At 38.6% G+C, this 13686-nt stretch overlaps 1 protein-coding gene across 7 annotated transcripts; it reads left to right on the top strand.

Annotated features, from left to right (window-relative positions):
• Positions 1 to 259: 259 nt before the first annotated feature.
• On the top strand, positions 260 to 10466 carry tnfrsf9b (tumor necrosis factor receptor superfamily, member 9b). 7 transcript variants are annotated; one of them, XM_067431873.1, is made up of 9 exons: positions 260 to 449; positions 736 to 830; positions 3092 to 3245; positions 7650 to 7796; positions 8647 to 8784; positions 8873 to 8942; positions 9057 to 9169; positions 9512 to 9628; positions 9721 to 10466. In XM_067431873.1, the coding sequence occupies exons 3-9, from the start codon at positions 3110 to 3112 to the stop codon at positions 9867 to 9869; spliced, it is 870 nt and encodes a 289-aa protein (XP_067287974.1). In that variant the 5' UTR covers positions 260 to 449; positions 736 to 830; positions 3092 to 3109; the 3' UTR covers positions 9870 to 10466. The 7 variants fall into 7 exon arrangements, with proteins under 7 accessions (XP_067287974.1, XP_067287973.1, XP_067287972.1 ...); XM_067431872.1 differs by having other exon boundaries at positions 3061 to 3245; XM_067431871.1 differs by having other exon boundaries at positions 729 to 830.
• Positions 10467 to 13686: the final 3220 nt, after the last annotated feature.

The raw sequence follows: 13686 nt of genomic DNA, 5'->3' as shown, positions 1-13686 counted from the left end.
TCGTTCGGTCTCGTTATATCCGTAAATAGAGCTCAGGCTACTTTGATATTTGTCAAAAATATTGCAATGAACGAGAAATAATGAAGAACTTATAAAGATAGGAGTGGAAGAACTAAAGTTTATAAATATACTAACTTTATACAGCTGATTAAGATAATATATATTTTTTTTACCCATATCCGGGGGACACGCCACACAGTAACGTTAGGTGGCGATAATGTACCTTACAGTTAAACCAAACTAAAACCGAAGGAAACGCGGTGTGAGAAAGGTTGACATTAACCTCCGGAGAATCACCTGTTTTAAATAAACGGCGAACAGAGGAGCTTGGGAAAGGAACGCGACAGAGCCCGTAAATGAAAAAAGAATCAGCATTAGCTTGGCGTTACGGAAATGGCGAAATGTTGTAAAAGTGACGCAGAGATAATGCTGTTTTTATTACTCAAAAGGTAAGTACGGTCAAAGACTGCAACGGACAACCCGCCTTCTAAAGTAAAAGAGCCAATGATGATTAGTAAAGTCATTGCTCACTGCAGCTGCTGTTAGAAATTCCGGTTCCCATAGAAACCTAAAAGTCCCGTTTAGGACCAAGTATATGCGAATGTATCTAGCCTAAAAAAAAAAAAGCTCTTTAATGCTGTTTGATAACATGAAACAACATTTGTGAGATTTTGTTTCTGATTCTGAAATATGTTATTGAATTGTGAGTTTGGCAAACATTTTTTGAGATTTCAGGATTCCCCCATTCAAATAGACAGGACCTGGTTTTGTAAATACCCGGATGCTTCGCAAATATGACAGCCGAGTGAGCAAGCTTGAAACGAGCTTTGGTAAGGTATTTTATTATATTTATGTTACAGAAACATTGCCATGTGTAGCTCTCTAACAGAGTTCATTGTAAAGCAATATCTAGTATTAAGGGTCTTTTTTTATTATGTGCTGGAATTTATTTTCAAGGAATTACCACAGGTTTAACTACAGGTAGGTCTTCAGTTATGTTTTATGAGCGGTAGGATAACCTTATTCATCCACAAAGTCAAGTAGAGCCGAAGTACAACCAAAACAATATAAAACCATTCTTTTTTCTTTTTTACCGCTAGTGGGCCGAAAGTTAAAGGAACATACCACTTAAAAAAAAGAAAGAAAATAGGCTTATTTTCCAAGTCCCTTAGAGTTAAGCAGTTGCGTCTTACCCTTTTTTAATTCATTCAGCCGATCTCTGTATCTGGCGGTACCTCTTTTAGCATAGCTTAGCATACATCATTGAATCGGATTAGACCAGTAGCATCGCGCTCAAATAACCAAAGACTTAATTTTTTCAAAGATATTTTTTTCCCCTATTTAAAACTTGACAATTCTGTAGTTACATCGTGTACTAAGACCAACGGAAAATTAGTTGGGATTTTTAGAACGAACTAGATAGGAACTATTTTCTCATTCCTGTGTAATAATCATGAAACTTTGCGGCCATTCCATGTGTGCAGCGGCGCAATGATATTACACAGCGCCTGAAAGTACTCCTCAGATAGGCAACTTCCAATGCGACCGGTACTAAGGCTACGTCTACACTAATCCGGATAAATTTAAAAACTGAGTTTTCGTCTAAAAAGGCTCCGCATCCACACTATCATTTTCAATCGTTTTCCAAAAAATGTTCATCTACACTGAAACCTCTCAAAACGCTTACATCCCCGTACTGCGCATGAGCAAATCCAAGATGCTTCGACTTGCGTCATTTCCGCTACTTGTTTATTTACTCTATTTATTTTTGCGGCAATGTCGAGAAAAGGCAATGAGTTTTTAAAATGGGTCGACAGTGAGGTGGAGTTGTTGCTGCGAGTAACACATGAATATAAAGTGTGAATTGGTCATATGACTGCATCACATGGCTAAAAGAGAGAGAGTGTTCGTATACAAAATAAACTAAAATTAAACAAGCAGAAATGTGCGCAAACTGGACACAAGTCGAGACCACGGAGCTCCTTACTATCCGCGCTGAAGCTGAGATCGCTCGCCATTATACGTCACATCCGGATGTCACGTGTCAACTCGACCCGGGACCATTACGGGTTGTGTGTGAAAGCGCACACATATTACGGTATTTCGCTGGCAGTGAGAATGGACCAAATCTAGCGGCCCGCGAACAAATGCCGTGTCGCATTATCCGTGTATTTGCCGGAATCGCAGTGTGAAAGGGGCTTAAGGGACTTGGAAAATAAGCCTATTTTCCAAAAAAGTGGAGTGTTTCTTTAAAATACAATGGATTGTAATTGTAAATGTGTAATCATTGTATTATTATGAAATATATTATTTGTCCCCTAACAAAATCTTCCCCAAAAAGCAAAAAAAAATGAGATATCAAGCTCAAATTTGAAACAGAACTTGTTTAGCTTCATGGCTTTTTTTTCTTGCAGTTTTAGAGGTAAACATTTTAAAAAAAGTATATATTTCATATAAAAATGTAAAATAGTAATTTTGTGCATTTTTCACAACAAAATATGTAAAATTCTGCATTTTTTAAGGTCCCTTTTTAACTTTTTTCACTTCAGCAATAATTTGCCAAGTGTTTTCTTTTAAAAGAGATCAAACTAAGATTTAGAACAGTTTAAGTTGGAAATTTCATTTTCAGGTCTATGCTAAGTGAATAAATGGATTATATGTACAGCATAAATCTAATTTAGTACCATAAAATCCATTAAAATACAAAATATTAAATACAAAACATTATTAAACTAAATTATAATACATTAATTTCATTGGGGGTGAGAGAATAACAGCACAAGAAGGTTAAAAATAATTGGCATAATGTACACTCTACATGTTCAATGGTTGTGCTTCCCCTTTAAAGACAGGAAGGACCCTTCACTTTTGAACTGAACGAAGAAAAAGAAAAAAACACTGACAAAAGCTGACGATTCACTGTCAGTCACTGCGTCTGTGTGTGAGCGTGAGTGTGGGTGTTGCTACTTGTGACGTTTTGGAAATTACAAATGTGGTTTCTCATGTGAGGGTTTCAGACTTTGTAAAGACGCAGCGTTCTTAAGATCTTTATTCTATAAGGTCTTTCAGAGAACAGTGTGTGTGTGAACAGACGGACGTGTTGTGGAGGATGAAGCTGCTCCATGGACTAATCCTGGCTGTGGCCGTCCTGGTTCTGGCTGCAGGGCACAGCGTGGAACCTGGATGTCAGAATTGGGATATCGATAGCAACCGCAAACACACTTGCTGTACGAAGTGTAAACCAGGTGAGTTTTGTAAAGGACTTAGCTCTGGGATATAAATGATTGATAAAACCCTGAATATATAGCCTCTGTATTGTCTGCATCAGTGTTTCTCAAACTCAAGAGAATTGTGTGTGACACAAAAACAACAAAGCAAACAAATATGGCAAGCAATATTCTAGATACGTGATAAACTACAGATCTCGAGTAAAATTATCAAGATGAGTTTATAGTTAAATATACAGTGCTCGGTGTAATTGTGCAAGATTCCTGTTTCCATAGCAAGGATTAAGATAATGTAATGAATTTGGAAGAAACAAAAATTAATCACTTACATTAAAAATGTTGGGGCTAAAAGGGGTTGCTGTTTTGATAAACAATGATCTCTGCTTATTGTTCATTGTTTTGTGAAGTGAAAACCTGAAAGAAAAGAAGGAATGTAAAATTTTAGTCAAATTAATTAAATCAATCAAAAGAAGTTTAATTACACAAGAAAACAGAAGTTTTGTCTCGATGAAAAGTTACTTCATTTTAGTACTATACTAATAATATTTTTTAAACTATGTGTAATCAAAAATCACACCACAAATATCAATGCAAATGGGGAAATACATGCATATATTTGTCTATGCACAAATGGCTTGTTAAAGTCATTTAAATAAATAAATAAAGGATTATTTTAACACTTCAAAATGAAAATGTCCTGATAATTTACTAAACGCCATGCCATCAAAGATGTTCATCTCTTTCTTTCTTCAGTGGAATTTTTTTGTTTAGTTTGGACTTCAGTGGCAACCAAAATGTTGAAGGTCCAAATCAATGCAGTTTCAAAAGGAATAGGGTCTTATCTAGCCAAACAAACGGTCATTTTCTTAAATTTAATGTATATACTTTTTAACCTAAAATGCTTATCTTGCGTTGCTCTGAGTCACTCCACGAATTGCGCAATCACGTGGGAAAGGTCACACTAGACGTAGGCAGAAGTACCGCCCCATGTTTCAGTGTTCATTTTGACTGCAAATTTTATTTTTTGTCTTTTGACTAAAATGCCATTTAGTTTTAGTCATATTTTAGTCACATGAATTGTTTTTAGTTTTAGACAAGGCTTTAAGCATTACATAACCGACTGGTACTTGAACTGACATTTTGACATTATTGTGTTGTCATTAAACATATACACGAGAGCTCACTTCACTGTTTGTCTGTTTGATAAAAACATCTATATATAGTTTGATAACTTTGTATTTCTTTTTTAGTAAGTCTGCTATAACAGGTTAAGCTAAAGCTTTGAATAAGTTTATTCATTTTTTATTATTTTTATTTTAGTTAGCATTTATTTAATTGCAAGTAATGAAGTTTTTTAATGGTTTCAGTTAACTATTATAACCCTGATACTTTATTGAATATGCGTAAAATGCTGGTCTTTCCTCCTGACTATGAATTAAATGGGAATGAAATGAATACAGTGTATCGTGTAAATAAAAACGAATATATAATGTGTGACTTTTAATTATAAACAAGCTGGAAATATACATTGACTGTAATTTTGAAATGAATGCGCGTTATTTTTGCAAATCAGATGAGGGAGATAAAATATACATTGTTACAACCGTCTAAAACATATAAACATCGTAAAGTAAACATTGCCATTATTCACAGCATTAGTTCATAAACATTCCCTGCCATAAATGTGTTATTTATTGACTGACCCCTTTTAAAGCGCTGTATTTGAGATGAGTGAACCTGTAGGACGTGCAACAGTGCTGCGTTTCACCCCAGTGGTATGGTTGGATCTATTCCCTAATATTTTCCTCTAGTTTTAATTCATTGACACAAATGACAGTAGATTTCCGTAATAGTTTTTGCCATCCAACACTACATTTACATTTATGCATTTAGCAGACGCTTTTATCCAAAGTGACTTACAACTCAGGAGTACAGGAAGCGATCCGTCAAGAAGAGGCAAAGAAACGTAAAAAGTGCCCCAAATACCAAGATTTGTACACAGAAAGTAGCAAAAACCATAAAAGGGAAGAAGAAAAGAGAAATAGAGGGGAGATTTTTTTATTAAAAAAATATAAAAAAAATAATGTAAGATTAGTTTTAATAATGTAAGATTAGTCAACACTAGTTTTTATTTAGTAATCTTGTTTTTGTCTGTGAAAAAACGGTTTTTGACAAATTGACAAATTATTTGTTAACGAAGTAGGCTTTAGTTTTTTTTTTTTAAGGAAAAGTGTGTTTTTGTAAAGGCTGTTTGTATGACTATCATAGACAGTAAAAGAAAGGTTTGTATTAGCGTTCTCTTGGGGTGGTACTTCTGCCTACGTCTAGCGTGACCTTTCCGATGTGATTGCGAAATCCATGACACGTCGCAGAGCTGCGCAAGATGAGCAATTTGGGTTACAAAGTATACATTAGTTTTTTCTTGCAAATGACCGATGGTTTGGCTAGCTAAGACCATATTCCTCATTCCTCGTCTGGAATCGCGCAGAGCCTCTGAAGCCCTTCCTTTGAAACGGCATTGATATGGACCTTCAACATTTTGGTTGCCATTTAAGTCCATTATGTGGAGAGAAATCCTTGAATGTTTTTCTCAAAAATGTATTTTCGACCAAGGGGGTAATCTAGCACTCGGAAAGCGTTCCACCCATAGGGGCGGCCATTGCTAACCAAGCCATCACCTGCTGTTAGCATCCCATTGACTCTCATTCATTTTTGAGTCACTTTGACAGTGAATAACTTTACATCTGAGGTGTTTAAAGACTCCATTTGTCCATTGTTTATTTCTAAAGAAACATGACAGTGTATAAAAGGCTCCATTACCTTGTATCTTACACTATCGCCCCGTAGAAGCTGTTTTTGTAAAAATAGGCTAACGATTGCGTCATAACCAACGCAACTCTGTCGCACAGTAGAGAAATTACCGTATAGACAGGAGGAGACGCTCAGAAGCAGTCTTATACTCTCTATGAGACAGTCGGGGGACGTGGAGACATAAAGTCTGATAAAGTCAAGGGAGAAGAATGGGGAGAAGCCCATAGTGAGCCAAAAGCAACGGGACAAAACATTTAAACAACGTAATTTAGATTTCACTTTCCACAACTACTAGAAGGCCTACAGCTGTCAGACAGGAGGCTCACGTCACATCTACGTCGTCACGCTCAGTCTGAGCCTGCGCAGTTCGCTCAGCCATCAGGAAGTGAGTGCTTCTAATTTACCTCACTTTCCGCCGTTGAAGTCTATGGGGTCGCTGTGTCCATTTCTTTTACTGTCTATGGTTTCAACTGAAGAAAGAAAGACGTAAACATGGATGAGATGGGGGGTGAGTAAATTCATTTTAAAGTGAACTAATCCTAGAAGCTTAGATGTAAGAATTGAATACACAGATATAGATTTGTGATGTATAAATGACTAAAGGCCCAAACTGGTATTACTATAATAGCTATTAATTAAAAATGTAATGAAGCAACAGCACAAATATCAGTGGGAACACAGCACACTGATATAACGTGTCCTGTTTCCTCTCATGATGAAGTGTGATCCTGATTAAAACACCACAGAAAACAGCTGCTTCCATCATCGCTGAGCATTGCTTTCAATTTGATTATCGTGCACGAGAGGATGTGTTATCTTCAACGGAAGGAAACCCACTCGGATGTGGGACAGTTATTTCATTTATTATAGTCAACATTTGAGAAATAAACTTAAAAACGTATGACTTTTGTGTCTACCGTTTGAGTTAATGAGTGATGACAGCATAATTAAGAGCGTCTGCGCTTCATTACACAGGGTTCATCCGTTCACATGATCGTGTGACTGAACAGATGAAGCGCAGATGCACTTATGCTGTCAGCAGTCATACTGATGACCCACTTATTTATTTGATTAGTCACATAAATATTTCTCCTTCATTTGACATCTTTTCATTGTTTTTTACATTTACTTTGTCAGGGTGAACATATTGTGCTTTTTCAAAAAAGCTGTCTATGCGTTATTTAATGGATTTATGTTAACATGAGAAATATATTAGTATATATAAAAATTAACAATAACTTCTATTAATACATTTACAAAAGAAGTATTTTTTTATTCTTAGTTTATGATACCAAATGCATTATCTAATGTTAATGGCCATTATTGCTAAGTGTTTGGTTAATTTAGCTCAGAAACTCACTCCCTTAGCTTAGTTCAGTTAATTTTAATTCTGACATTTACTCACCTTTAAGTCGTCTCTTCTTGCCTAAAGTTCTTTCTTCTTTTGAACTTAATTTTTTTTGAAGAATGTTGGTAATCAAACCATTTTGACTTTCATAGTATTTTCCCCCCATTGAAGTCAATAGAGACTAACAACAGTTTTGTTACCGACATAAAAATATTATCTTTTGTCTCATACTTCTAATCCCACTGTGTGTGTGTTTGTTGCAGGAAACCGTCTAGTCATTAGATGTGGTCCAAACCCAAAAGATTTGTGTACTCCCTGTGAAAATGACTACTTCATCCCTGAAACAGACTCTGAAGCAGACTCTGAAGCAGACCCATGGATCTGTAAGAAGTGTGATCGGTGTACAGGAGGTACAGCACACTGTATACAATCTTTTCATTTTAACAGACTTCTTCATTATGATTTTATTTTAAGTACTCAGACCATCACCATACAAATGCCAAAAGTGCCCATTGCTGACGACAGGGTTGCCAGGTCTGTGTAACAAGACAATGGACAGGAAAAAACTAGCCCAATAATGACCCAAGGCCAAATAACAAAATATTTCACTGCCATACCTAAAATACATATTTTGCAGTAACTGTTTATGCACAATTTCAACTTGAAAATCACAATACACAACACAAGCTCAAATGCTTTTTACCAGTGTCCTCCCTCACAACACCTATATTTCAGTCCAATATAATTCATGCAGTATATCAAAACATAATCCTGCAGGGGAAAAGCAACCTGCTGCAAGTTAAAAAAATGTCCCCATTGCACAGGAAAAAGTTAAACTGCAGACTTTGCAACCATGACTGACCCTAGTATGCTTCGAGGTGTGTGTGGGAAAGGTACCAATCAGGTAACAGCCTCAATCAGGTGACTTTAAAGTGTTTGTTCACCCGAAAACTCACACTTATGGCATTCCAAACAGTAATAAAATCTGAGAGCTTTCTCCCCCTTCATTGACAGCAAATGTGCTGCGTAACACGAGAATGGACCTTATTGGTTCTCGCACTTCCAGTTACCAGAACTGATATGTGCGTTGATGACATGGAAAGTTTCTTGTTTTGAATTATAATTTTATCATCATGACATACATTTGGGTATGAATTTTAATGTTAATTTGGACAAGCTTCAAAGCTTTGACTGCTGGAGCTGTGTTGTAACTGTAGCGGTGTGTGTGTGTTGATAACGTCTCTCTCTTCTCTCCTCCAGTTGGCCGGCAGGTGAAGGAGAAATGCACCGCCAGCAGAGACACAGTTTGTGGGTGTTCCCAAGGATATCGATGTGGAAATGTCAAATGCTCTTACTGCCTTAAAGAGTGTGGCAAGGGAGAGCAACCAGCTGGAGAAGGTACATCTGGATAAATATAATTGATCAGTCTTTTAATATTAATTGCTAATATGCATTTGACTGCAAGGACTTTCTTGTATCAATTCAGGCAAGTGTGAGCCATGTCCTCCAGGGATGTACAATGACAAGATCCATCAATACTGCATGAACTGGACCAAGTAGGATGCACTTGGTCATTGTTTCTAATATAGATATGTCTGTTAACAAGAGTTAAGAGCAGATGAAACTACATTTTACCAGCCATTTCAAAAGATTTATCTCTCAACCCACAGATGTACACCTGATCATCAAATAACGGTTCCTGGAGATTCAGCTAACAATGTAATCTGTGGCCCCAAACCAGATACCAAACCAGCAGTGTTGCCGACAAATGATGCAGACAGCAGTATGTATGACAGAAATATAAACCAGAGAAATATGTGGGCATGATAGCGGCCAAAATGTATTTTAAAGAATGTTTGTAACTAAACAGTTGATGGATCCCATTCACTTCCATTTAATTTTTTTCCGTAACAGACATTATTTAAAATCATATTTTGTGTTCAGCAGAAATAAGAAATACAGGTTTTGGACTAGTTGAGAGAGAGAGAGAGCGTAAATTAATTCGACATTTTTCATTTTAAAGTAAACCATCCCTTTAACTTTGTTAAACCTCAAATTGTGTTTCCAATGGCATTTTTAAAGCTCATTTTCAAGTGATTGACTCATGGTTTGCTCTTTGCTACAGAGGTCACCGCTATTCTCATCATATTTGGGTTCATCTGCATAGCAATACCTGTTGCTACAATCCTCTTCCTGGAGTGGAGACGAAGAAAGGCCACCCATAAAGAAAAAAAGCAACCGGGTAAACTTCATCACCCATTTTCTTCAGTCATGCACATTTCTCCAGCCAGAGAGAGTTCCCGTATCTTCACGCAGACATGTTTTTCTGATCAGCAGGAGGACCAACTCAGACGAATCTTCCCGAAGAGGTCTCAGACGGATCTTCCTTCTGTTTTCCTCAGCAGGAACGCGGCGGCAGCAGCAGCAGTCAGAGTTTGATAGAGTCGCTGGGCTCGCAGAGCATCGGGCCTTTGGAAGCGTGAACGTGTGTTGTGATCACTAATGATCCTTCATTTGTAATTATCTATGTATAATGTGTACTGTATAATTTATTTTTTTAGGCGAGGATTTATGAATGGCAGTGAAGTGCTGCAACAGAGGTCACATGACAAACGTACTAAATCTGGATTACGTTCACCTACACATTTCCATACTATATAGAACGTACCTGTTTAGCGCTTGCAAATTATTTATTTATTCAAATAATTACCTACTTGAGAAAGTGACTTTGGACAGCCTTTTGCCATCCATGTTCTGAGAGAAATGCTGTTGCTCCAGGAACACATCCAATAACATTTACATTGTTTGTTTTTACTTTTTGGTCAACTGAACCCCTTTGTTGTAAAAATATTGTATATAATTAACAATACATTTGCATGTTGTTTAATTGCCATATAACATGCATGTAAACATGTCGTAATTTATTAGCAAATTTTACTTTATCAACTAACAAAATCCAAGTTTGTGAAATCCTGGTTTATAACATTGGTGCAACTCAATAAATTGCTATGCAGGTTGTAAGTTGTGTAAATTATAATTTCCAAAAAGAAAGTGTTACAATTGTTTTGTTTGTTAATAAATCAGCCTCTAACAAAACAAGTACATTTACGCATTTAGCAGATGCTTTTATCCAAAGCGACTTACCAGTCTGAGCCTCACAACTCTGAGTCTACAGTTGCTCTCAGAGTTGTAAGTCCAAACAGTCTTAGCTTGTGGTGGATTACGTTCACCTACACATTTTCATACTATACAGAATGTACTTGTTTAGCTTTAACTTGATGTGAGTGGTAGCCAGTGCAGAGATAAAGACGGGCTCATTGAAGCCAATTATAAGCGTTTGGATCACACACCAGCAGCAATCAACTCTAGAAACGACCAGGGCCTGGATGAAAAGCTTGTTTCAAGTGTTGCATACTCTGTTAGGAACGGTCTGATGTTGTGCAGTGCGAGTCTGCCTTGTAGTTTTTGAAGCACAATTGGTCATCAAAGGGTTACTTACTGACTTTGAAGGGAAATTGAGGATGAACCTAGCTGAATGGTGAAGTTGTGTTAGAGTTGGATTGGAAGGGAAGAGTAGAAGTCTTTCTCAGTCTTTGCCAGGTTGAGCTGCAGAAGTTCTTTCTTAAGCAGTGGGGTTACCTGAGCCTGTGGTTGGGAAAATGCCAGTGCAGGGAGAGGGGATGGACTCTAGAGGACAGGTGGTAGGATGGCTAGAGAGGAAGGGCCTCATTTGCAAAACGTGAGCGATCGCATAACGCTGAAACCCACGTCAAAGGTCATATTTTTAAAAATGTAAATTTGGACGTTGAATAGCCCTCTTTTAAATGCTAAAGATATTAATTAGGGGGTGTTTAGAAGGCAGAGATCTGAAACCCCTCAATTGCGCACATTTTCGATTTATAGATTTCACATGCAAAAGAGTGGCGTTTTCGCCGTGGAAACTGTCCATCATTAGCCTAGAAATCTAGACGCACCCTAGCGGCAGCAAATCTTATCTGCCCGCGAGTGTCGTCTAGCAACTCTCAATACACTTCTGAGCTGTAAACGCCAAACTCTGGTCGGGCCAATCACATCGTGTATAAAGTCGGTGGGTGGGGCTTAACAATATGACGGCCGAGTTGCGTTTGCGTGCTTCTAGTAAACACAGAAACTGGTGAACGGCGGCGGTCTTTCGAATCAGCTTTGACCTCGACTCGAAGATTTGGAGTTAAGCTTTTCTCTGAGAAAAGAACGACACAAGTCATTCTTAAGAAGGGAAGATTTGTTCAGAGTTTTTCCGACCGGACACAGCGAAAGTTTAATCTTTCAACTAGCTCTGGTTGGTGTACCGCTATCCTATCACGTGCAGAGGGAGTTTGAAAGACAACCGTTTATCCCGCCCTGCGGATTGAGCTGTCTATGGTCAGGCTAGTCCATCATTTGATCTAAGATCATTTTCTTAATTGCATGTGATTCAGAAAAATGAGCATACGCACGCTTTTTTGGTCAAACCTTCATTTTTCTGAATCACACGCAAATTACACACATTTCAGAAATGATTTTAGATCAAACGTAGGGCAGTTTAATGCAACAATTTATAAATGAGGCCCGAGAAGTACATTTCTGCCTCTGTGAGTGTAGAGAATGAGGAGAGATGACGTTCGGCTGTGCGTGGAGGTGAGTAGTGATGGAGTAGCTAATGGAGGTTGTGTTTTGAAGAAATGGGCAATATTGCTGCAGATAGAGAGGTGGTGGAGGTATAGGAAATATGAGCATTTAGCTGCATGGACATCATCTGAGAAGGATGAGAGCATAGACAGGGACTTACCCAGGACAGACGGTTGGTTTGATGATGGCCATGTTCTCTCTGCTGCCCTGAGTTTGGTCTGGTCTTCACGAAGAACAGATAACCAAGGGTTAGAGGAAGTAGCATGTGCTGGCCTAGAAGTTACAAGTAACAAGAAGTTAAAAGTAGAACAAAGAGCAGTTTGTTGCAGTGTTTACATCCATAGATGAGAATTGCGTGGATGAGGGAAGAGACAAAATAGAGGAAAGATGAGAAGGAGAAAGTGAGTGCAGGTGTTGGCTGTGAGTATTTGCAACTGCTAGTAACGAGAAGAGCCGTGCCTCCTTCCCTCCAAGTGTGGCGAGGGGTGTGAGAGGAAGAGAGCAGCAGGGGTTGCTGAGTCTTCTGGACGGATCCAGGTCTCAGTGAAGGCCAAGATATTGAGAGTGGATTGAGTGGAAAAGGGTGGAATGAAGTGAGCATTGTTGACAGCAGACTTGACAATTCTGTAGACCCACAGGAAAAGAAGGAAAAGGGAATAGGACGCAGAGTAGAAGCTGGGGTCGCGTGTGACAGTGGAGTGTTGTGAGAGATATCGGGACTGTAGTGAAAGCACATGGCAAGAGGGAAAGGCAGGGAAAGAAGATTAAGTGGTGCATTACCGGTGTTGTTCCTCTGTGGAGTCTCGCAGGTTGAGTCGAAGGTCTTTACACCGGCCAAATTTGTCCAATGGCCCCTGTCCATCATGGCCTCCTAATAATCCCCATATCCTGATTGGCTTCATCACTCTGTCTCCTCTCCACCAATCAGCTGGTGTGTGGTGAGCGTTCTGGCACAACATGGCTGCCGTCGCATCATCCAAGTGGATGCTGCACATTGGTGGTGGCTGAGGAGATTCCCCCTTCAATGTAAAGCGCTTTAGGTGTCTAGAAAAGCGCTATATAAATGTAATGAATTATTATTATTATTTTTACCCGAGCCGGTCTTCACACGAGGCGACTGAAGGCTCCTGCTGACGAACGCTTCTTAAATACATGCCTTTCGCTACAACAACAGCTGTGGCCGCTTCTCTGATTAGCCCAAACCATCAAGGCAAACACCTGTCAATGGCTCAAATACAACCCATGCCTAAAGGTGCAGATCCACTTGTCCGTGCAACACTTCTGACCACTTTATTCCTATGGGTGACGTCAAGCGATTAACGAGCCCGCATAGCATTCCAGGAAGGCAGTGCTGCATTTGACCCGATTTTAATGCACAAATGAGGGAAAGCGTCACATCACGCTTCAGTCGTGTCGCAAAAGTGGATCTCCATGGTCAGAACCACGCTAAAAGCAACCAATAACAATTGAGTGCAGCACAACAGGCCCGTTGTATAATTAAACAGCCATGGTTATAATTCACATTCAATTTACTACCGCCTACAATTCGGCTATATATAAATAAGTACTACATCTAAATGTATCCTCCTACTAGCACAATACAAAGTTCCTGTAAAGTCAAAATAAAGTACGTGTTCTGAGTTTGTCACACCA

Source organism: Pseudorasbora parva, chromosome 22, assembly GCF_024679245.1.
Source record: "Pseudorasbora parva isolate DD20220531a chromosome 22, ASM2467924v1, whole genome shotgun sequence".
NCBI lineage: Eukaryota > Metazoa > Chordata > Actinopteri > Cypriniformes > Gobionidae > Pseudorasbora > Pseudorasbora parva.
This window is presented reverse-complemented; position numbering and strand designations above follow the sequence as displayed.

Coding starts and splice junctions, on each gene's coding strand:
- tnfrsf9b (XM_067431874.1), top strand. CDS start 3,110: ATGAAGCTGCTCCATGGACTAATCCTGGCTGTGGCCGTCCTGGTTCTG. Junction 3,246..7,649: donor CTGTACGAAGTGTAAACCAG/GTGAGTTTTGTA, acceptor TGTTTGTTGCAG/GAAACCGTCTAGTCATTAGA. Junction 9,629..9,720: donor TAAAGAAAAAAAGCAACCGG/GTAAACTTCATC, acceptor TTTTCTGATCAG/CAGGAGGACCAACTCAGACG.